The sequence below is a fragment of the Vigna angularis genome, chromosome 3 (genome assembly GCF_016808095.1).
Source record: "Vigna angularis cultivar LongXiaoDou No.4 chromosome 3, ASM1680809v1, whole genome shotgun sequence".
In the NCBI taxonomy this organism is placed as follows: Eukaryota; Viridiplantae; Streptophyta; class Magnoliopsida; order Fabales; family Fabaceae; genus Vigna; species Vigna angularis.
In genome coordinates this window covers 3,687,056-3,710,613 of record NC_068972.1, presented here as the reverse complement: position 1 = coordinate 3,710,613, position 23,558 = coordinate 3,687,056, and the positions used below count along the sequence as shown (strand labels likewise).

Here is a 23,558-nt window from a genome sequence, read left to right as displayed (position 1 = left end):
CTGCTACTGCACCTTTGTCTGTTAGTAACACTTCACAGAAGAAAAAAGCTTCAGCTACCTACCAAAACTAACGAACACATTTAACTATTAAGTTGTGGGAACCAAAGTACGCATATTCATGGCAGTGTTTACACGTTGTCCCTGTCCACAGACCTAATAATAGCATTGCAAACATGATAGCGTGTTCAGGTTCTGTATACAAGTTTGAGGATTAAAAACTAAAATGAATGGGCAATTTTACAATAAATGCTTCAAATGAATTCTCTAAGATTGTCCCCTAAAAATATGAACATCAAGTACTAAATCTTCTTCGTTTGTTAACTCAAAGACGCAAACATTTCCAGGTTGCAACTTACATTCTTTTGCAAATGGGCTCCAACCTTGAGACAGCTTTGTTGGAACAGCACCAACCAGTTTTACCCGCCATGATTTATTCCCAAACTGTAACGTCACCTGTTTCTTGTGGAAGTACTCTCTCACAAAATCAAGTGGTACACGCTACATCAAATTATATTTCCATCAGCTAGATATGATACATCAATTCTAACTATCAACAAAACTATAACAAATAACTAAAACCGATCACATATGGTGGCTAATAGCAACTTAATTTGCTTCATAACTAAAACCTACCGATCTGAAATCTCCCCTATGATTTGCCCTTATTTTGAGCGTGAAAAAAGGATTTACGGACGTGAACTTTGCTGCTTCTTGCATAGCTCCATTTGTGAATGACATGACAGAAAAACCACATGAATTTAGAATGAACCCTACACAATATTGAAATATCTTGGAAGATGTTATAAAAGTAATTAAAGCTATTATTTACCTTTGATGGAAAAAGTATCAATACATCTAAAGTCTTGGATTTTCGTAAGGTCAACATATTCTCTATCTGATTCAAAGGAAGAAATCTACAGTCATTACTTTACACAAATAGTACAGTGTAATTTGAAAGAATAACCAACTTAAGATTACCTTGTGAACTCGAACATTTATCTTGTGAAATTGGAATTATTGACACTTTAAAACATGGAGCTTGGCTCTCGGTTAGCTCAAAAATGCAAACATCCCCAACATTCAAATAGTTATGTGATACAAAAGCCCTCCATCCCTTGAAAAATTTGCCATTCTTTAATGTAACGTGCCAAGTTCTCCCATCCAAGACTTGAAGGAGGATATCTTGTTTGCCGGTTTCCTTCAAATACTTTTTAGTAAAGATGGACGGAATGACCTGAGTTTATTCTTACAAAAGTTAGGAAATATAAAAATAACGTAATTGTTCCGGCTTCAAACAAAAAATATTGAAAACTATGTTAATGGTTAAAACGAAGCTTGACAGCTCACCAAAATATATCCATTCACGTTTGTATCCTTCAGGGTAACCATAAAAGAAGGAGTTTCAGATCTGGTTGCACCACTATTCTCTGAAACAATCGAACATGATATGTCATGAAAAAATCACTTAAAAGCTCAAAAGATCCCTATAAAGAAAAGGATGGTCATGAAATAGATAATGTTTTAAAGAAAAGGATGGTCATGAAATAGATAATGTTTTAATCTAACGTTTCCTTTTTAAATAACTCCACAAATCTAGTACCTTGAAGCAGATCAACTTTAACTTGGACGTGCTGAGGTAAACTGGAGCCTGGCCCAATTGGGTGTTTCCTTGGTTTCTTAGAAAGCCCAGGAAGAGATGGTGATGTTGGAGCTACCTCAAACAAAACATTACTAGAACTGTTTTGAGTGTTGTTGGAGGGATAATTTATTTCTACGGCACATGTATTGTATATGTGTACCTCTAATGTACATGTTTGTTGGTATTTGAACGTCACAAGATGACCGTAGCCAAGGGAGTAATAAGTGGCAAATTCCTTCCATCCCTTTTCCAACCAAACATTACCAGTACCGTCTTTAGTCCAACATAGTTCCCATTCAATGCCATCGGGAACCTTGAGAAACAAAGGGTTTAACAATCTACCACCATATTTCCGAGTGAACTCCTTTGGAATCATCTGCAAAACTTTATGTTAGAACACATGAAGAAATTCACAAGTTTCATCCTACATTTATATACCATGACAAAAGTTTCAGTGGAAATGGAAATGAACATAGAGAAAGAGTATGTAAAGGAAATAATGCTCACAATTTTTCCCTTTTGGAGAGTAGTATCCACAATAATCTTGAAGAAGCGGAACTCGGAGGGAAGAGGATCAATTCCTGGGCAAGAAGAAGTCATGGCTGATGTGACTCGGTTGGAATAAAAGGTCCCTGAGGTGAAACTCAGCAGGTAGCTAGCACTAGTGGAATCAGAAACAATGAATCAGCCGCCAAGAAAAACACATAAAAATCACAAAAGCAGCTAGCACGGTAGAGTGAAAATGGTAGACAAACCTGTTCATACAGATGGCACCCACATTGTAAAGCAGAAAAATGGAAACAAATTCAATTCAGAAACATTAATTATTTTCAACTTAGCTACACCTAGGATAGGGTGAGGGCCGAAAGCATTGGCGGCTTGGAACTAGGGTGTTCGCCAAGTGCACCTTATCGACAGGAAATAGAGAAAATATCTTATGATGATTCTGCATTTATCCATCAAGCTTCTTAGTGTGAGGCAAAACCAGCATGCAATTAAATTGATCTGATGATCTTCGGGGTTTTAAACTGTGAAAAAAGTAACAAAAAATCTTTTCTTATCCTGAGCAGGTTCAACCACGAGTAGGAGTTTAACATATGGCTACGGGTGGACAAAATAAACTGTACTGGACTGTATTGTTAAAAACTACACTAAACTAAAAACTAGTTTATCGGAACTGAACTAAAAAGTAATTCAGATGAAATGAACTATAATTTGCTTTATGAAACTGCAGTATACTAAACTGGTCTAAATTGCCATGAATTATAATATAAATTGAACTGAACTAACTGTACTAATTTTTAGAATATATTCAATAGTTTTTTCTGGAAAAAAAAAATTCTAAAACAGAAACTGATAAAACAAAATAAGTTTCACTGTAAATTCAAATCTGCCCCATGTGTTGGTACCTAAAACCAAGAAGCAGTTTTATGAACACAAGGCCTGATAACATCATTCCTTATAGGATAAACAACATTCAGAAAGTGTAAACACAGAACATAATACTTCAAAAATGAAGTCAGCAAGTTGAGTGACTCCACAATATTATCATCCATAACATATGAAAGCCACGTAACTACTATATACTATTTCCGGATCCATCTTAATAAGGCACGGGTCCATTGATCTCAAATCAAGAAAATGCATTTCTTTATACCCATCCTAATTAGTAAAGAGGTCACAATTATGACCCATTAGAACAGGGACAATGCATTGAGGTTGACATCCTTAATATATACCTCCTGGAATAGATCCCAATTTCAAGATTAGATTTTTTAAAGAATATATGAGAATTTCATCATTAGATAAGTTGCATTTTGTATTTTCTCTCTGTATCTTAGCCTTTTCATTTCCTCCTTTCATATTATTTTCCATGAAATTACCGTTTCCAGATTTTCGATTTCTTTTCATCCCACATACATATAGCACTCATAATCTTTGCCAACTATGTATAGTCAAAAGGGGTATAACATTCTCCATATTGTTCAGCTTTATCTTCATGAATATCGTAAGCCTAACTAAAACTAAAAAGTTCAGTATTTGGAACAATCACTTAATGATTCCCCAAAATCCTCACAGATTTCTCCTAAACTCTATCCTCCTTCAATCAAAACAAACTAGTTATCCAATGTCACCCCGCCGGTCTAAACGCGGAGTAAACATAAAACCAGAGTTAACCAATGTGCCCAATTGACAAAAAAGCAAAAAGATCATATAACACCCTTTCAAAGCAATAATCTTTCATTAGTTTCCATCAAACTCCTCATAAAAAAAGTCTAAGCTTTGAACAACATACAACACTAAAACATACATAATCTTGAAAGAAACCTAGAATTAGCAAAGAAGAAGATAAACACAACACAAGTCATTGAATTCATGAACGGAAAAAGAAAGAGAAAAAGTGTGTAAAAGAAAGACACCAGTGGCAAATGCAGCAAGCCTCCCTCAGCCCCAAACATTAAGACGCCTCGCTCAGGCCACAAATGTCAGGGTCACGGTGAGCAGTAGCACGGCAGGACCAGGGCAGGTCACCGTAAGTTGGGTTTTCGTTCAAGCTATCCTTCTCTGACTCACGTTCTAGGACAAAATGGAAAAGGTGGTGTGATGGAAAACAACAAGGTTTAGTTGCTTGATTTAGGAGACACTGAGAGATAGGATTTCAAAGTAAAATTTTGAATTTAGAGACAAGTAAGAATAAATTTAAAAATAAAATAGATTAGAATTAATATAGAATTTAATTGATGTTATTATTAAAAAATATTATTTGAATTATAATTTAATATAAAATAATACAGTTAACTATAATTTAATATAGTTAAATTATTTTTATTCACTGGTGTAACAGACTGCACTGACGAGGACACACCATCTCATCATTGTCGTGGAGTTAGTTTTGAAGGACAAAACAAACTTGTGCTATTTTGGGAAACAGCAACATAATGTAGAATGAATCCCCTCTTACCATTCCACTTATGCTACTCACAAACAACTGTTGTCCAAGTGTTGTGTTTTCACTTGCTTCCTAATGTCACAACATTGCTTTATATCAGTTCATTAATAATCTTTTAAATGAAAAATACAGTGTCATAATTACAATATTTTTAGAAGAATATTAGCTCCTGAATAATTATGTAATATATAAATATTAAACCGATTATTAATATAATTTATGCACATATGTTAAATTTTAAATAGATGGTAGCAAATTTGATTTAAGATGTCTACAATTTTTATTAAACATGTGTCTATAATTTCAAATCCTTTTTCTAACAAAATTGTCATAAACTAGACTCGTAACCATTATCTCTTTCCACTTATCTTATTTGCTTGATGTTCACTCTTACTTAATTTTATTTTTATGAAAAATTAATGTAGAATTAATAACATAAAATAAGAATTTGAATTTTCCACGTTAAAATTATTGTTATTATTAGTTTGGATTACTGAGTACATATGTAGGTGGTAAATATAAATTTTAAGTTTGAAATAGATTGTAAGTATTATACCTAGCAGTAAATTTAATTTTCTTACATCAGGTAAAGTTAATTTTGCATTTAACTAACAAAACGTCCTACATATATCAGGTTTTTGTCTTAATATCATGTCGAGTATCAAAATTATTTTATTTTTAATTTATATTAATAATCAGTAATAAAAAAGATAATATCAATCAATTTCAAATTAGTATTTATTTTCAAACATATATTTTTATCATATGAATTTTTATTATTATATTTATCTCTTCAATTATTAATATACTGTTATTTTAATTAATATATTTTCGTATACTTTTTAAAACTACTTTAAACCTGTATTTAAATATTTAATAATTTTATTTTTCTTTATTTTAAATTGCTAGAATAATAATATTTTCAATTTTCAATTCTATAAGCTGACGACGGCGCCAGTTACTGCCGGAACCAGCGCCGATGTCACAGATGCGTGGGCAACTCTATCAGCACAAGCGCCGCTATCGTTTTGACCTTTTTTCATGCTTAAAACTGTGTGTGGGAAGGATGATGGAGATGGTTCGGTTTGTGGTGTTTCTGTAGGAAGTGGCGAGAAATGAAAGTGACGAAAGGACGAAAAGGAATGGAGGTGTAGAAGGGAAGGAAATGGAATTGAGGAAAAATGGAAAGAAATATGATGTAGCGGGTGATGAAAAGTAGATGTTATCTACCCTTGCAGAAGAACATTTTGACGAAAAATTACAAAGCATGAAGAAGCGAAATTGCGCACCTAAGAAGGAATTAATGTAAGGGAATTGTCTCTAGATTCTCCAACTCGAAACAAATGATATTCTGTCTCCTCCTACGTCAAATTTCAATTAACCTCCCTCTCACTCTCGGCATTAGCCTTATATAATCTTCACGTTCCTGCAAATTCTACCCAGAAGTCATTATTCACCAAATGGATTGACCCTTTGCCAGAGTTCTTCCTGAATAAACCTTGAGATTTTTCTATTACAGAGTTTTTATGAGAAAACAAAAACCCTAAATAAGAGATTTTTGGATTAAACTTACCTTCACTACGAAACTGACCGATTCTGATTGGGCTCAAGCATGTGAATCCTACCGTGAGTCCAAAGTTGACAGAAACCATTCAAGAATGCGAGAGAGGATCTCCAAAATGTCACACAGTAGGTTTTTGGAAATGCTAGGGTTTGGAAATGGCTGAGAGTAAATCATGTAGCATGTGTTTGAAAACGTGGAAGATCCCGTGTTTTTGACCAAAATCTGGAAGCTCGAAGAATGTGGAAGCACAACCGTTTTTGTTTTCTTCTGCATCAGAGAATGGCCCACCTTATTGACAGGAAAGAGAAAATATCTTGACTGTGATGATTCTTCCATTAATTTGAACTGATAATCTTGGAGATTTCCAACTCTGAAAAAAGCAACAGAAAATCTTTTCTGATCGTGAGCAGGTTCAACTACGTATTACACAAATCTGCATGACAACGGCATTTATGGAGTAGCATCTCATCGTTATGGTGGAAGAGTTACTTTTGAAGCACTACCGAATCCTCTCTTACCATTCCACTTATACTAGTTACAAACAACCCTCCAAGTGTTGTGTTTTCACGTGCTTCGTAAAGGATTTTCACAACATTGTTTTATTCATTAATAATCCTTAAATAAAAAATACAGTGCCATGATTATAACTCTTTGGAAAAAAAATTAGCTACTGAATAATCATGTAAGATATAAATATCGAACCGATTATTAATATAATTTATGCACATATGTTAAATTTAAATAGATTGTAGTATAATTTGATTTAACATGTCTATTTTATTTTTTAACTTTTATTTCTCTTTTTATTAAATACGTGTCTCTAATTTTAAATTCTGTTTCTAACAAAATTTTCATAAGCTTCAAGTTTTAGACTCGTAACCATTATCTTCTACGTATCTTGATTGCTTAATGTTCATTCCTAATTAATTTTTATTTTTATGATTAAAAATTAATGTATAACTAATAATATAAAGTAAAAAATTTTAATTTTCCATGTTATTATTATTATTACTATTGATATTATTGTTTGTTATTTTGAATTACTGAATACATATTTATGTGGTAAATATAAATTTTAGGTTTGAAATAGATTGTAAGTATTATACTTACCAGTAAATTTAATTCTATTACTTTAAGTAAAGTTAGTTTTGCATTTAACTACCATAACATCCTATATTTATCAGGTTTTAGTCTTAATATCATGTCGGAGTATCATGATTATGTTTAGTTTATATTAATGATACCAATATCTCATTATATTCAATATTAACAATTCAACATCTTACTTATACAATACATTGCTAATATCTATGACAAACATTATATTTCAACTACATAAGAACAATTACAAATATCTCAAAAATCATCATTTATGTTATCCACATCAAAATACTTTAAATATATATATATATATATATATATATGAGTTTGCTAAATTGCGCATGCTCTTTTTTCAGTGGTACATTTTAGCAATGTATATATACAAGATTTTTTTAGACAAAAATATCCTCATATATTATGGATTCTAAGTTTTAAAGTCAAAAGTATTTGAATAACAAGAAAGCTCCAACCCTTACTCACCCTCCTCATTCCTCTCAACCCTTTCTTTTTCATCTCTTACCCCAACATTTTCTCTGTCATTCCTACGATAGTCCCAACTAAAAAAATCAGAAACACTTACGGTTAAACAATTTCTTACAAAAAAAATGATTTTATAATGAGTTTTCATTTTATAATTTTTGTCTTATCTAATTTTATCTAATTTTCACAAGCATAATGACATTAAAAAATTGGTAATTGGCCTAGAAAAAAATAAAAAAACATTTGATGTTAAACAATTTCTTAAAAAAAATGATTTTGTAATGAATTTTCATTTTATAATTTTTGTCTTATCTAATTTTCACAATAAAATGATATTTGAAGGAATTGATAATTGGCCCAGAAGATTTTTGTAGAGATGTCAACATCCACATATGATGAAATTAAAGAAGTTAGTAAAGATGATGAAATTGAAGAGATCTTGAATAAATCTTTGCTTAAAAGCGAATATGCTAATGAATCAACTCTTTACATATGTAAATTGTTTAACTGTGTTTCTTATTTTTTTCAGTTACGGCTACCATAGGAATGAGAGAGAAAATGTTAAAGTGAGAGAAATGAAAAAAAAATGATTGAAAAGAATCAACGAAGTGAGTAAGAGTTTAGAACTACACTAGAGATGACGTGTGTGTATATATATATATATATATATATATATATATATATATATATATATATATATATATATATATATATATATATATATATTTTAGGTTGAGTATAGGTAATGCGCTGTTTATTATCTGTCCCTCGTCTAAAAATTTTTGTTCATTACCCGCCTGTTTCCCTAACAACGCATACGTAAACTTTTAATATCATGTATTACAACACTCTTAAAAGATAATATTTTCAATAGTTGAAAAATTTTGTCCTGTTAGTTTTTCTTTATTTATTTTAATAATTTGACAAGTATATGTACTAAGATAATCCGTATTATTGTATAAGTTAGCATATTAGATTAAATCATAAAACTATAACTTTTTATTTATTTTAAGGTGTATTAATTTGTAGTTTTTTTAGTGATAAGTATTAGTAGTGGGCCAGTCTCCAGAAAAAAGAGGTCGGTTGAATGTAATTTCTTCACGCACCCCTATGTTTACTTCCTTCACCCATACTTTTAGAATTTCAATTATACTCTAGCTGAAATTAATAGAAAATAATTTTTTAAGTTCTTCCGTGTTTTAGTTATAGTTTCAAACTGTGTAATCATATGTATTTTGGATTTCATAATTTGGAGTTCAAAAATTTTATTTTTATATGTTTCATATGGTACAATTTAAAAGGTAGATTTGCATTTTAAATTATACAATTTGTAATAAAAATTTGAATTTTAAATTGTATAATTTGTTATATGAATTTAAAATATATTTCCAAATAGACAAAAAATCTTCCAAAATCAATCATCTTAGAAAAATCACAAATCGAAATTTTAAATTATATTTTGAATTATATAATTTATAATCTGAATTTATATTTTTGATTATATAATTAATGATATAAACTTAGAAGATGATTTAGAATTTAAATTAAATTTCGAATTATATAATATATAATACAAATTTAAAAACAATCAAAATGTAAATTATATATTTCAAATAGTAAAATCCACAATGAAAAAGTCTCTCCTTCAATAGCACTGTTGTCCCTTTTGATGTGGCTTTCCAAATTTTGAGCCATATTCTCTCCCACAAGGAGAAAATACTAACGCTAGGTTCCAAAGGCATTCTCTCAATAAAATGAAACGGCTCTTCAAAGTTCCCAAATGGAGTTGGGTATAGGACGTTGCACGCTTTCGGCAGTGGAGCTGTGAAAGAAGGGATAATATTAGGATTTTTAATATCTTTTAGTCAAGGATAGTTAGGTAATTTTGTAAGACTATGGGGGTGTAAAAACGAAACATGGAATTGCAGTAAGAAAGACCCCTAGATGAAATCCACGAAGATCCAGTACCCGCCGTTGTGTGTTTGGTGGCCCATATTTGGAGGAGTAAGAAATATAAACGAAGCACCGTTTTTTTCTCACTTTGGCGCTGAGATTGAGAAAAGGGAACTCTCACGAAACTCAACTCTCTCTCTCTTTCTCTCTCTCTCCTTCACCCTCTTCTCTCTGCAGCCAATCCCCATTTCAGATCGAGCCCTTCTTCTTCCTCCACCCTTTCCCATTCGCTGTGGTGACTGCTCTCTCATCTTCACCACCAAGAGTAAGTTCCTCTTCCACACCACTTTCTTCTCATCTCGTATTAACCGTCAGCTTCTCTGACTTTGTCTGCTTTTCCCTCTTTGAACTTTCCGTCTCCTGTTGAATATTTTTATTTGAACTTGTCCCAGCTTAAGTGAATGATATCCAAACAGCTCCCTCTCTTTTGTTCATCTGTTTTGTTCATTTTTAGGCAAGGGCTTTGTTTTTTCATCCTGTAGAGCCAAATGCTTAAATGTTCTGTGACATTGTTCTGCCATTGTAAGTGTTGTTTCGGAAGTTAGGAAGTAGATTTGGAACTGAAAATTTCTTGCACTGTGCCAATGCTGGTGGTGGTTTTCATTAGCAGTCAAAATCTATTAACAATTGGCTAATTGGCGTATATGTGCTGCATGAAGAGTATTTTGATTGTGTCTTTTAGTTTTAATGTTTGATTCACTCTCCCACTTCCGCATCGTGTATATAGTTATGTTACTGCTCCAGATACGCAGTGGATAATCTCAAGTTTTTTTTTTTTTTTTTTTGGTAGTTACTTGACTCACATTTAGACTATAGTGGTGGATGCTGTGGTGTGCGGTTTTTCCTCGGACCTATGACTAGACCATTTGGAGAATTGACAAGCAATAACAGTGCCGCTGGAAGGATGAGTACTGAACAATCTGAATTGTCTGAAAAAACACAGTTAGGGACTGAGCATTTACTAAAGGAACAACGGGAGTCTGGTACTGTGTTAACCAGTTCAGTTATCCATGAAAAATCAAATCAAGTTTCTGCTAATGCGACAGAGAATTCTGTTATTTTACTGCCTGCACCACCTCAACATGACTCAGAAAAGAATTGTCAGACTGTAGAAGGTTCACACCTGCAACAAAGTACCGATAAAGAAGTCTCTTTACAGTTATCTAACGACAAGCCAGAAAACCCATCCCAACCATTGTCTGAAAACGAACCTGTGGAATCCGTTTCTGCCTCTGCTGGGGATGGCCAAAAGCAATTCAGTCCAGCTCAAGCGAATACAAGTTATGTGAATAAATTGTTGGATCCACCTTCTGAAGAGGTTGTGACCAGTATTTCAGAAAAAGTGTCTAATAGCCCCGCTAATTCGCAATTGAGGCGCAAGGGTAAAAAAAACTCAAAATTGTTGAAGAAGACATATATGCTACGATCAATAGGAAGCAGTGACAGAGCTTTGCGGTCAAAAACAAAAGAAAATCCCAAGACACCTGAACCAAGTAGTAATTTGGTTGATTTTAATAATAATAATAGCAATGGTGGAGGGAAGAGGAAAACTAGTAGGAAGAAGAGAAAGAGTGGAGAGGTTGGAATCACTGATCAATTCTCCAGAATCAAATCTCACTTAAGATATTTATTAAACAGAATAAGCTACGAGAAAAGCTTGATTGATGCTTATTCTGGCGAAGGCTGGAAAGGATACAGGTGTGTACATTTTATCATTACCTTGTGCCTTGTATGGCTTGTAACCTATATTTGCATATTTTGCATTTGTATCTTGATCTATGTTAGATATCAGCTTATGTTTATTGATTTAATTTCTGTTGGTTAATTGGTGTGAAATCGAAATGCAACTACATCTGAAATATTCTGGAGGCCTTACCATAAAATTTCATGGTAAGATGCTTTGTAACTTACCTTTTACGGAGCAAATGATTGTATTGTATTAGCTGTTGTATCCGGGTATCAGGACTATTATTGCATGAAGTCTCATTATGATTTCAGAAACAGTATGCAATTGTGTGCTGAACGAAGACTCTCCTTTTGTTGCACAGTTTAATGGGATCTTTGGATTTGACTTTGTATTTAGATCTTATATCAAATGTTATTTTGATAATTAAATCCTTTCCAAAAATAAATGTAATGGATTTAATTTTACGAATTCCTTACTTTTCTGGTACTTAAATCTTTTTTATCATGTGTTTATCTTTACATATAATTTTTAATTTTCTGGGAGGTCATGGTCTGTTTTATGTTCTATGTTACAACTTTTTGATTTGCAATCATTTACTCCATCTTGATCCTCAATGGACATGGCGTTTGATAACATTGCAATCCATGGCTGGTTTGGCCGAGATCGATGAAAGTATACCATTTGAAGTTTATCTTAATTACACAATTATTAATGTCTATCATGATGAACAACTTTTTATGATTTCTATTTTATCTTTAATTCTTCGTGTGCTTTGGGATTCAGTCAATTTGGTCCGTTGCAGTTTTCTTCTCTCACCTTTCTATCTCTGACCAAACTGTCTTGAAACTAATCTTTTTGTGGAGTATCACAACGTTACTACAGGATTAAGCAACTGAGCTATTAAATCAGTCATTCAAAGCTTATTACCTATGTACTTCATTTTATTTGTGTTGTTGAACAAAAGCCTTTTTAACTCACATTTTGGAAATTAAATATACGCACTATAATCAACACACACTTCATATGCTGCATTTGTAATTGAATGACCTCTTTTCAGTAATTATTTTTATTACATTCTTTATTCCTACCCTTTCTGTTTTTGTAGAGATGAAGATATTGTTCTAGACTATTCTGTAACTTTTATTGTAGTCTTTGATAAGAGCTTGTCTGTTCTTGTTTTCTAGGAGTTTGTTTACTCCTGTTTTCTAGTAAATCCGAGTATGATTTGTAGTTGCACTGCTAAAAAAGTCTTCTCATGCATTTGTGAAACTTCAAATGCTAGAATTTTGTTTTCATTTTTGTTCTCAACGTGGGTAATTTGTGTCTATTGGTTTGATTGTGATTACTTTGCAGTATGGAAAAATTGAAGCCTGAGAAAGAACTTCAACGGGCCAAGTCTGAAATTCTTCGACGCAAATTGAACATTAGGGATCTATTTCGAGATTTGGATTCATTGTGTGCTGAAGGAAAGCTACCAGAGTCTTTATTTGATTCTGAGGGAGAGATTGACAGTGAGGATGTAGGTTAATATTTTATATTTAGTTCCTGAATTTTGTATTGCTTTTCTAGGGGTTTTGGAGATATGAATACTTTGAAGTTTATGGTGCAGATATTCTGTGCAAAATGCCATTCCAAAGAGTTGAGTTCTAATAATGATATAATTCTCTGTGATGGTGTCTGTGACCGTGGCTTTCACCAGCTTTGTTTGTGTCCTCCGTTGTTAACTGAAGACAGTAATCCCTGGTCTACCTAATTGATTAGTTGCTCTGTTCTTTCTAGTTATTTATAATTTATGTTACTTTTGTGAATTACAGTTCCACCTGATGATGAGGGTTGGTTATGCCCTGGATGTGATTGCAAAGATGACTGCATGGACCTTATTAATGACTCCTTCGGAACAAGTCTCTCTATTAGTGACACCTGGGAGGTCAGTGGGCAATTTTAGTGTCTTATCTGTAAATAATTAATGTTTTGGATCTTTCTTTCCTGATCATGTCTCTGATCCTTGTTTAGAGCGTTTTTCCTGAAGCAGCAGCAGCTGCTGGGAATAATATGGATAACAACTTGGGACTCCCTTCTGATGATTCTGATGATGATGATTATAACCCTAATGGTCCAGAGGATTTGAAAATTGAAGGAGATGAATCAAGTTCTAAGGAATCTGACTATGCTTCTGCTTCTGAGAATTTGGAGGGTTCACATGGGGATCAATACTTGGGCCTTCCATCTGAAGATTCCGATGATGGTGATTATGACCCTGCTGCTCCAGATGTTGACAATAAGGTCAATGAAGAAAGTTCAAGCTCTGATTTCACATCTGACTCTGAGGATCTTGCCGCTGCAATTGTGGATAACACATCCCCTGGACAGGATGAGGAAATCAGATCTGCATCATTGGATGATGTTAAGCACTTGAGAAGTTATGGCAAAAAAAAGGGTAAAGCTGGTAAGAAGCTATCTATGGCTGTTGAACTGTCTTCTTTACTAGAGCCAGATTCTGGTCAAGAAGGTTCTATACTTGTTTCTGGGAAAAGGAATTTGGAAAGGTTGGACTACAAAAAGTTGTATGATGTAAGTTCATTTTAATGACACGTGGTTTAAAATACTACTTTGTGATTCTAAATGCATGGTTTGCCTTGAAGTAGGTTATACATATACATATACAAGGGTGAGTGTGTAGAGTCAAACAATATTTATTGTCCCATTCTTTGGTTTTACTCTCCCAATATTTAAGCAGCTATGTTTCTTTTGTAGGAAACATACCATAGCGATACTAGTGAAGATGAAGATTGGACAGCCACTGTTACTCCTAGCAGAAAGAAGAAAGACAATGCGACTCCTGTGTCTCCAAATGGAAATGCTTCAAATAATTCCATGCACACTCCTAAGAGGAATGGCCATCAGAATAAATTTGAAAATACAAAAAATTCACCTGCCAAATCACTGGATCGCGATGTGAAATTTGATTCCAGGGAACAAACGTCTAGATCTCCAGGAGGCAATAGACTACGAGAAGCAGTAGTTCAGGTAATGCATTACCATCTAAATTTGGTTTTTAAATTTAATTTCTGTTTGGAGAATCTTTCATTTCAGTTTATAATTTGCATATTGACTTAATTTTTTTACTATTAAATCGTGTCCCCTAGATACACTAATAAATGCACTTGCAAAATTAAAGGTGAAGATCCTTTTGGTCGGGGGGAATGTTGTTTCTTTTATTGTATGACATAGAATATACTGGGTAGAAAATCCAGGGTTTGCCTGAAATACGGAAAATCCATTGGAATAATATTGATGAAAATATTTTGTTTTACTGCACAACTCATACCTGATCCTTTTATTTGTGTATTAGTAATCATACCTAGTGCATTACATAATTATGTATTCCAATTTTTAATATTTGTATCGTTAGTCATTTGAATTTTTTAAATAACTATATTAAATATGATTTTGTTATCCAAATCATGATACACTTCAATATGTAAAACATGAAACGGTTTTAAAAACGTTCTAAAATTTGTTTAGTTTTTTAAAAAGTTATTTACATATATGTGTGTGTATGTATATTTCCAAGAGCTTACAAAATTCTAAACTTTTAATTTACTAAAAAGAGAAATGTGGGTTACAAATAGTAGTTTCATGTTTATTTGCTTAATGTTGAACGTATCTATTTTGAAATAATAAAGGGGAATTTGAACTACTTAGACATTGGAGTCATGGCATTGATTTAAAATTTAATCTGGACGAAGTTGTTGTTCAATATCTTGAAATCATTGATGAAAAATACTATTGCATTATCATACTTTTTGGGCTGTGTAATAGATTTTGTATTAACATATATTGTGATTGAACTTATGTTTATTGTAATTTGTATGTATAATTGTATATATCAATTTGATTTGGATTTTGAATAGACAATCTTGTTCAAAATTATTGAAAATTATACATGTGTATGTATCATCCTAAGAAGATCTTGATACTGCACCAATATCAGCTAAATACCACAAACGTGACCTGGAGAATAATTCTTACATTAATCGTCATAAAATTTTAAAAAATCAACGATTTGGCTCTTTGTACTCCCTATTGTCTAGCCACGTCACATCCTCCTCTCTTCTAGCCTCTTAGTACAACCATTTTTGTAGATTACCACTAATGAAGTTGTCTACTTTGATTGTGATATTTATTTATTGTCCGTTGTAACAATTTGTACCACAATATTGGGACCTACTCTTATATTTTAAAGCTTTATTTAGATAATGTAATATTTTTAACTAAACGTTTTTGTTTAATTAGCTTTTTCAAAAATGTGCCACATAATTAGCTTTTATGATTATTTTATTACTAATCAAGCAGAAGTTGACGCTAGTTTTAGATAAACTATACTCAATCTAAACTTTTCATCAATGATAAGTATTAATCATCTTATTCTATAAATTTGACATGCAAATGTAAATCGTTCATAATGTGTCTTTGTGGATAATATAGTCCAAGTTGATGATTTGAGACGCGCCAATTGAAAACTAAAGTCATGGAGAAGCTGTGTTAAAAGTATTTTTTGTTGATTAGAAGTGAGACTGAGCATATAAAATGTAAATATACTAACAAGAGTTATCAATATCGAACAAGTTGCATGTTTTAGGTGATTTTAGATTCTTATTATGAAGTATCAAGGATGCTACACTTCCATGGGGATGAAATGATGAAGTGTTTTGTGTGTAATTGTTTCAAAGTGCTTATCAAACCCAGGGAAAGTTTTACCTATCTATAACTATAATTACTCATGTTCAATGGTGGACAGTTATAGTGTTGGAAGTGAATTGCAAACAAGTGCAGAAAATGGTTTATAATGTGAGTGTGTTGTCCAGACTTGAGAGAAAAATGATAGACAATCGAGTGTGTTCATAATGTTTTTTAAAAGTCAAACTGCAATCAGCCTCCTCTATGCTGCATCAAGCCATCATCCACCTTTTCTTGGATGCTTTGAATCCTGCATCTCTTTATTTAAAGTAACCTGTTTGTCTGGTAAAAGGTTTGTCTCAGGATTGCCTATTGTTGTATTTTCAGAGACTTCACATATCTTTTAAAGAAAATCAGTATCCAGATAGAGCTACTAAAGAAAGCTTGGCACAGGAACTTGGACTTACTTATCAGCAGGTAATATCTTTTAGCTTTACACTTTACAGTGAACACAATTTATCTTTCGCTTGTGACTTTCTAAATTTCCCATTCTTATTTCACTTTCAGGTTGGCAAATGGTTTGACAATACACGATGGAGCTTCCGGCACTCATCACAAGCTAATTCAGGTAGAAATACATTACGGAAAGCTACTGATAGCAGAGCTGAAAATGAATGTGAATCCCCGGAGGTCAGTGGAGAAAAAGCAAAAGCCCCAAGCTCTGGAAAAAGAAAGCATTTGTCAGAACACCAACTATCTGAAGACAATGCTCATCAAACCCAAAGGGGGAAGAAAATGAAGACAAGGAGAAGGAAATGGTGTTAATACGAACTCGGTTTTAACCTTCTTTAAGGCTTCAAATTAAACTATCCATCTTTTTGTGAGATCGTGATCCCATGGGATGATCAGCTCGGATCTCGATGGATTTGTTTCCATTCAGGCAGGTAATCATAAGATATGCTATATTGTTTGTATTTTTTAAGAATAGCTTTCCAGGTATTGATCTCAGGTAATTTGGTTTTAGTGTTGCTCCTCATGCAAACACTAAAATAGTTCACTCAGTAGTTTTTCAATTTTTAGATTTTTTATTTATTTACAGAGACTCAATTACTTGTTCCAATATGTTTTTTGCTCCATTACAGTGCAAAAAAGCTACAAAAAAACAATGAGAATAGGGGAACGATTTATCTTTGTACGTTAGGATTCAATGTCATTACTGTATTAACCTGCAGGCAATCCCTAGTAAATACAACAGCTCATTTGTTTGTCGTTCACAGCATATATGGATAAGACGCTAATCTTTGATTGATTTTCAGGGTTGATTTTTTTGGTAATCCCAGTCTCCTTAAGATGTTTGTTTTGTTGTGTGTGGCGGGATGGGGCATCATATACTTCAATTGCTGCAGGCTTCTTATAATGTTGAGAAGCTATTTTTCATGTCCAAATGAATGCCCTGGAACTGACACGCATGATGATAAGCTATCTGTTATGTGTTATTTGGTGGACTATTGTGTATACGTGGGGAATGCTAAGAGGAATGGAATTAAAATTAGGCATTGAGGGACACGTGGTTGATAATTGTTTTAGGTAGTCATTTGTAAGAACTGAAGTTGGGTTTGTGATATATTGTAGTTGTGGAAACTGGGATTGAGCCAACATCAAAGGGTCATGATGTTGGCAAGAGTTGAACTTGGCTAATCCAGATGTGTCATGCCTTCAACTACTACAACTTCTTTAGGGGTCAACTGTACACTTATATTGGGTGTGGATATTTAAAAATTTAGATAAAGTTTCATTTTTTTTTTGTATCCAATCTTTTTCAAGATTGTCCTTAAATATTATTTTTTTCAAATAGTTTAACTTTTATTTTCAGCATTTCATATTGTAATGTTAATTTCTTGGGAACTGTTCCATTTAGTTTAATTTTAAAATTTAATTTAAAATAAAAAATAAAAGATAGTTGTTTATCATTCTGATGGGTACTGTACCTTTTTTTTATTTAAAAAATAACTATCTTTTATTTTATTAAATTTTAAATTTATTAAAATGTTCTTGGATTTAAAGTTGATTTTTTTAATAGAGATTTTTTTGTAACCTAAAACTTGGTATATTTTATTAAAATGTATCAATTAAAAGAATTTTTTACATAAATTAGCAAACTATATATATATATATATATATATATATTTTAAAATAAGTTTAGACGGCATTATTTAAAATATATTGTTAATTATTTTTAACTTATCATTTCAAAATATCCTATAATAAAAATTATCTGGATCAAATATTGTTTTGGAAACAACTTAAAATATATATCAAAAATGTAAATTTAAAGCTTTCTAAATCTTTTATCCGGAAATATTTTGAATAATATTTCTCCAAGTGTTGCATATTTTTGGCATATCTTCATGTTGGACATCACCTGAATATTAGTGCTGGCTTAGAAAACTGGTAGGCTTATTCTGGTCGTTTATGGAAGATTAAACCTTAACTCCATGTTTTTGCTTTTGTTGAAATGTGAATTTGGTTGTGTCCATTCAATGTCTTAATACTAAGTTTAAGTCATTGTTTGAAATTTGATATTTATTGAACTTTGATCTTATTTAAGATGTACCTTTTTGTGTCTGAAAAATGGTATACAATAATAGTTAATTATTGATATATTTTTAGAAAGAAAATTTAAGGAAAGACATAACTTTAAATGAGATATGAGTTTAATTTATTAAAAGTATTTGATATAACTCTCAATCTAAAATATGTATATGAATTTTGTTTTTTATACTATGTTTAATTTTTTTTGTCACTGTCTAATATCAATCTTATTTTCTGTTTAACATTTCACAAAAGTGTGGAGAAATACTATAAAATGTTTTGTACTATAACAATTTTAAATTTTATATTTCTACAACTAAAATTTCAAAATTTATCTAAAATTACTCTAAAAATTAATTCCATAAGTATATTTTGGAATCAATTACGAAACATTTGTTTTAAAATGTACTTTTAGAATGTTTCTGAATAATTTGTAAATTTTAATATATTATGGGCTTTATTTTCAGAAAATAAAAAAATAACAAAATTATTTTGATTGTTTTTCTGTATAGCAAGAAATTATGGAAGTACAAAAGGCAAGGTATGTGGCTGACCGGAAGGCCCATTTCTAATACCCAATTCTTAAAAGAGAGTCTCTGTGACTGTAACTCGGGAATCACCCAGTGAGTTGAAACCCGAAGGCGATGATGGATTTGGAAGTCGACGAGAACAACTTGAAAGCCGCCGGCGCCGAGCTCTTCGCCGACGATGGCCGACGAGGCATTCGCATCAGTGGTTGGTCGATCGAGACTCGGAGGCACTCTATACTGAACTCTTCCGCCATCCAGGAGTGAGTGATTATCGCATCACACTTAACCTAGCTTCTGTAATTCTAATTCGGAAAACTTTTTATTCAGTTGTACTTTATTTTATTGAAGAAGAAGTTGTGTTCTAGTGTTGCTTTTACAAGCTTCAGCGTCCTCATCATGTTTTGGCCGTTGATATTTTTGAAGAAATATCAAAGAACTTCGATTTGATGATGGATGTGTGCTTTTCAGGTGGGAACAGAAACTCAACACGTCTCATTTACCAGAAATGGTTTTCGGGGAGAACACTTTAATTCTGAGACACTTTAGCAGTGGCACCAGAATTCACTTTAATGCATTTGATGCTCTTTGTGGCTGGAAACAGGAAGCCTTGCCGCCAGTTGAAGTTCCTGCAGCTGCTAAGTGGAAATTTAGAAGGTAAGCTGTTGGCATGTTCACTTTCATATTTATGCATTGCTCAAAATTCAAATGACATTGCTTAGGTTCATTTCGTCTTTTCTTTCTTGCAAGAGATTTGTATCTAGTATGAAACTGCCTGGTAATTGTTCGTGCAGTCTACCCCTCCCATTGAATAGGATGTGTAAATGTCTGAATTACCGTTGTGTTAGTTAGTCTCACATTCTTTTGGGGGAAATGTGCAGCAAGCCCTCTCAGCAAGTAATACTAGATTACGACTACACCTTTACAACACCTTATTGTGGAAGTGGCAATATTGAGATTGATAAAGATGTGGTACGCATTCTTTCTTTGTTTTTCTACAGACTAAGCTGTCTTCCTGAATGCCATTTTTTATATATGAGTCACCAGTACAATTCTACGTGAGTTTTTTTATGCCCACTGCCACATATTGATTATTTTTTGTTATAAGGAAACCAGGAAACTTGAATTAGTATTTTATTTATGCTTTATTTAAGATATATTTATTTATGGTAGAATGAGGGAGAGATATCGAAGGAAACCAGTGATATCCTTTGGGAAGACTGCAAGGATCAAATTGATGTAGCAGCACTTGCATCCAAAGAGCCCATACTTTTCTATGATGAGGTCTGTAATGAATACATTGAATGATTGCTTAGCAAATTTCTGTGCACAGAACTGCTTTTGTATTGTAATGTCTCTATGAGAAACAATTTTGCGTGGTTCATGAGGCAAGAACTAAGTGAAAGAAAGGAAAAAGATATAAATAACATCCTTATTAGTTCTTTAGTATAGTGTTTCGTTTTTAGAAATTGATCATGCTGTTAGTCTGCACATGTGAAATAGTTTAGTGAAATCGGCTATATATTAATGATAGTCAAAAACAAAAAATCCTAAATGAATATGCTCTTGTTTTACTTCTGAGTGCCTTACATATAACAAATTGTCGACATTATCTTCCTTGATGTTATTTACTTCCATCCTAAATAAATGAATCCTCATTGTGAACAACAGGTGGTGTTATACGAGGATGAACTTGCTGATAATGGAGTATCACTTCTTACTGTAAAAGTGGTAATCACTAATTTGGTTTCTTCTGTTGATAGGAGATTTGATTGTTGTTATGCAAAACTAATATGATTACCAATGCCTGATGATATTGCTTCTTGGTTTTACAGAGAGTAATGCCAAGCTCTTGGTTTCTTCTGTTGCGATTCTGGGTGAGCTACTCTGTTTCTATCCTAAATCAGAAATTTCCTTCAGTCTGAAGTGATGTTTCACTAGAAATTTAGTTATTTCATTTTTACTAGTACTCTTATGGTTGATAGTGTAATTTTGGTCTTATAAAATAAGGAAGTTATTGCCAAATATCTACGATACCTCACAAACATTGAGATTAGGGTCCTTGTGTCAGCAGCCCATTTTATGGCATCATCACCACTTTCCCTAAACTTGAATTTTAACTGAATACTCTGGTACTGATGCAGCTTAGAGTTGATGGAGTGCTGATTAGATTGAGAGAAACACGTATGCATTGTGTGTTTGGTGGACATACAAGTCCCATTGTACTTCGAGAGAGTTGCTGGAGAGAATCTACATTTCAAGCTTTGTCTGCAGTAAGCTTCTGCTATGCACTTGTGCTTCGTTCTTTACATTAATTCTGAACATTACTCTCTTTTTCTGTTGTTGGCCATAGTAAAGAGAGAAAGTAAGAGGGTTGATGCTTGTCTATTAATCTGTGCTGATCTAGTCAATAATCTGGACTTTAGGTTGTTTGTCTACTCTTTTCGTACTTCACTATGTTTGTTTGTTTCTTTTGTTGTTTGAGATCCTAGATGGAGTGCTAATGTTAACTAAATGGCTTCAACAACTCAAAAGGGGGATTAATTTGGTTGTGAAGCCAAGATTCTTTGAAAAATCTTCCTCTTTTGAAAGTGTTTTATACATACATACATACATATATATATATATATATATATATATATATATATATATATATATATATATATATATATATATATATATATATATATAGTACAAGTGCAAGCTAAAAGAAAAGGCTATGTGTTTAGGTCTCTAATGAAGCACTGGATTGGAGGTGATATTAAGGGCTGCCTATAGTACAATTTCACCTTCTTAAATCACAAATTTATAATTCTTGAAGGAGTTGTTTAATTCATACAAGTTTACAAGTGTCTAAAGCCATTGATCTATATTCAAATTCTGCTCTGGAACAACAACACATATTTTCTTGCTTTTCCAAGAGATGATATTCCCTCCGATGAATACACAATATCTTGTGGTTAATCTTCTATCAATGTGATAGCCAATACAATCTGCATTACAATATTCCCTCCAATGAATACATGATATCTTCTGGTGGATCTTCTGTCAATGAAGTAACTAAGAATGCAATAAATAACTAATTGGGTATGTGAGAGACCAATACTGTGAAGTTACTTTCGAGGGCAAGCTACTTTGTGTGGAGAAGGGAATGAATTAGAAATGCTAAGTAAATTTTCCTGTGCTGGTTTAGTATAAAAAACGAAAGATGATTTTTAAGTTCTATTAGATGTGTAAATAATAGAAGGGAAATGTCAAGCTTATAAAATGAAAATGCTGGTCCCAGGTTGACTGTCATATTTTCTTGTTTATTCTGTCATGTCCCTGTTTGTCTGGACAGATTGGAATACGAGGCCATGCATTTCCTCGAAATATCTTTACTAATCTGGTATTTTTTGCTAATAAACAGAAGGAATCACAGGCTCTTCTTTAGTGAGCAACGAGTGTATCTATCATAATTTATTTTAAAATACAACATTGTCTTGGTCAATTAAAACTAAAGGATGGATACATCTCTTATTTACTTTATAGTAGTTTTTTTCCCTCGAGAAAACATCTAATCTCTCGATTATTTCTCCTTCCCTTTAAAATCTTTCCAGATCCTATGTGTCTATTTCCAAGCCTTGTGACAATGACAGCCGGCCCAGTGAGCGGTCGCTGTGATAGACTATGTTTTAGTTGCTTTGATTAATTTTTTCTTGTATCAAATTAGATTTAGCTTTTTGTTCCCATGCTTTCCTAATATTCTTTTACTGCTTTTATCTCTGTAAGTTTTCTTTGGCGTGGCTGTCATTTACAAGTTACAACTTATTGTTGAGCGCCTTTGTCATTGCATTTGATTGTGTTATTGATGCAGCAAGATCACCCTTTTGATTCTGGTGCGTATGGTGATCCAAGCTTCATCAGCCAGAAGCTCCCCATCATAATGCATACGACCAAAAAGCTTGTAATTTCCTCTTAAGTTACAAGACTGTAAATTCGCGTAGCAGAGAAGGGTTTCTGATAAATTCTTATGTTGTTCATATTTTATTCATCGTTTTACCTGGCTGTTAGAATTTAGAAACCATAAATATCTTCTTATGAGATAAGCTCTGGGTGTTTAGTTTTTGTACGAAAGATGGGGGGATCCAATTTTAATGTGAGGGACTCATTTCACATGGAAATAAATGAGAGGTTATACTTAAAGGTTGACATTTAAGCAACTTTATAATCTATTTCGCAAACTTGTGCATTCGGTCACACTTTTAACTATTATATTTATTACAGCTACAGCTTTCACGTTCTTCTCTAAAGTATATACTCTTTCATTTTAAAGAAGCTAAACTCGCTGGGAGAATGTTAAATGTTTGGAACCGAGCAGGCGCTCGCACTAGCATTCACTTTAA

At 32.7% G+C, this 23,558-nt stretch overlaps 3 protein-coding genes across 8 annotated transcripts; 2 read left to right on the top strand and 1 right to left on the bottom strand.

Moving 5' to 3' along the window:
• Positions 1-224: 224 nt before the first annotated feature.
• LOC108325311 (B3 domain-containing transcription factor VRN1) lies at positions 225-6,569 on the bottom strand. Of its 6 annotated transcripts, none has more exons than XM_052874869.1 (11): positions 6,163-6,569; positions 5,879-6,015; positions 4,060-4,216; positions 2,485-2,667; positions 2,147-2,300; positions 1,601-2,015; positions 1,348-1,427; positions 979-1,234; positions 830-895; positions 634-719; positions 225-498 (listed from the first exon to the last, which is right to left on the bottom strand). In XM_052874869.1, the coding sequence occupies exons 4-11, from the start codon at positions 2,589-2,591 to the stop codon at positions 265-267; spliced, it is 1,398 nt and encodes a 465-aa protein (XP_052730829.1). In that variant the 5' UTR covers positions 2,592-2,667; positions 4,060-4,216; positions 5,879-6,015; positions 6,163-6,569; the 3' UTR covers positions 225-264. The 6 variants fall into 6 exon arrangements, with proteins under 6 accessions (XP_052730829.1, XP_017413857.2, XP_017413858.2 ...); XM_017558368.2 differs by having other exon boundaries at positions 2,395-2,667; positions 6,163-6,561; XM_017558369.2 differs by lacking the exon at positions 2,485-2,667 and having other exon boundaries at positions 6,163-6,555.
• Positions 6,570-9,780: 3,211 nt separating this feature from the next.
• Positions 9,781-17,335, top strand: LOC108326239 (homeobox protein HAT3.1). The gene is made up of 9 exons (XM_017559619.2): positions 9,781-9,952; positions 10,478-11,385; positions 12,728-12,893; positions 12,984-13,107; positions 13,189-13,301; positions 13,388-13,945; positions 14,129-14,401; positions 16,442-16,531; positions 16,622-17,335. The coding sequence occupies exons 2-9, from the start codon at positions 10,541-10,543 to the stop codon at positions 16,877-16,879; spliced, it is 2,427 nt and encodes an 808-aa protein (XP_017415108.1). The 5' UTR covers positions 9,781-9,952; positions 10,478-10,540; the 3' UTR covers positions 16,880-17,335.
• A 1,848-nt stretch (positions 17,336-19,183) lies between these two features.
• Positions 19,184-23,385, top strand: LOC108324212 (TIP41-like protein). Its single transcript, XM_017557076.2, has 8 exons — positions 19,184-19,436; positions 19,645-19,830; positions 20,055-20,145; positions 20,347-20,457; positions 20,845-20,904; positions 21,009-21,050; positions 21,318-21,446; positions 23,030-23,385. The coding sequence occupies exons 1-8, from the start codon at positions 19,291-19,293 to the stop codon at positions 23,132-23,134; spliced, it is 870 nt and encodes a 289-aa protein (XP_017412565.2). The 5' UTR covers positions 19,184-19,290; the 3' UTR covers positions 23,135-23,385.
• The last annotated feature ends 173 nt before the right edge of the window (positions 23,386-23,558 follow it).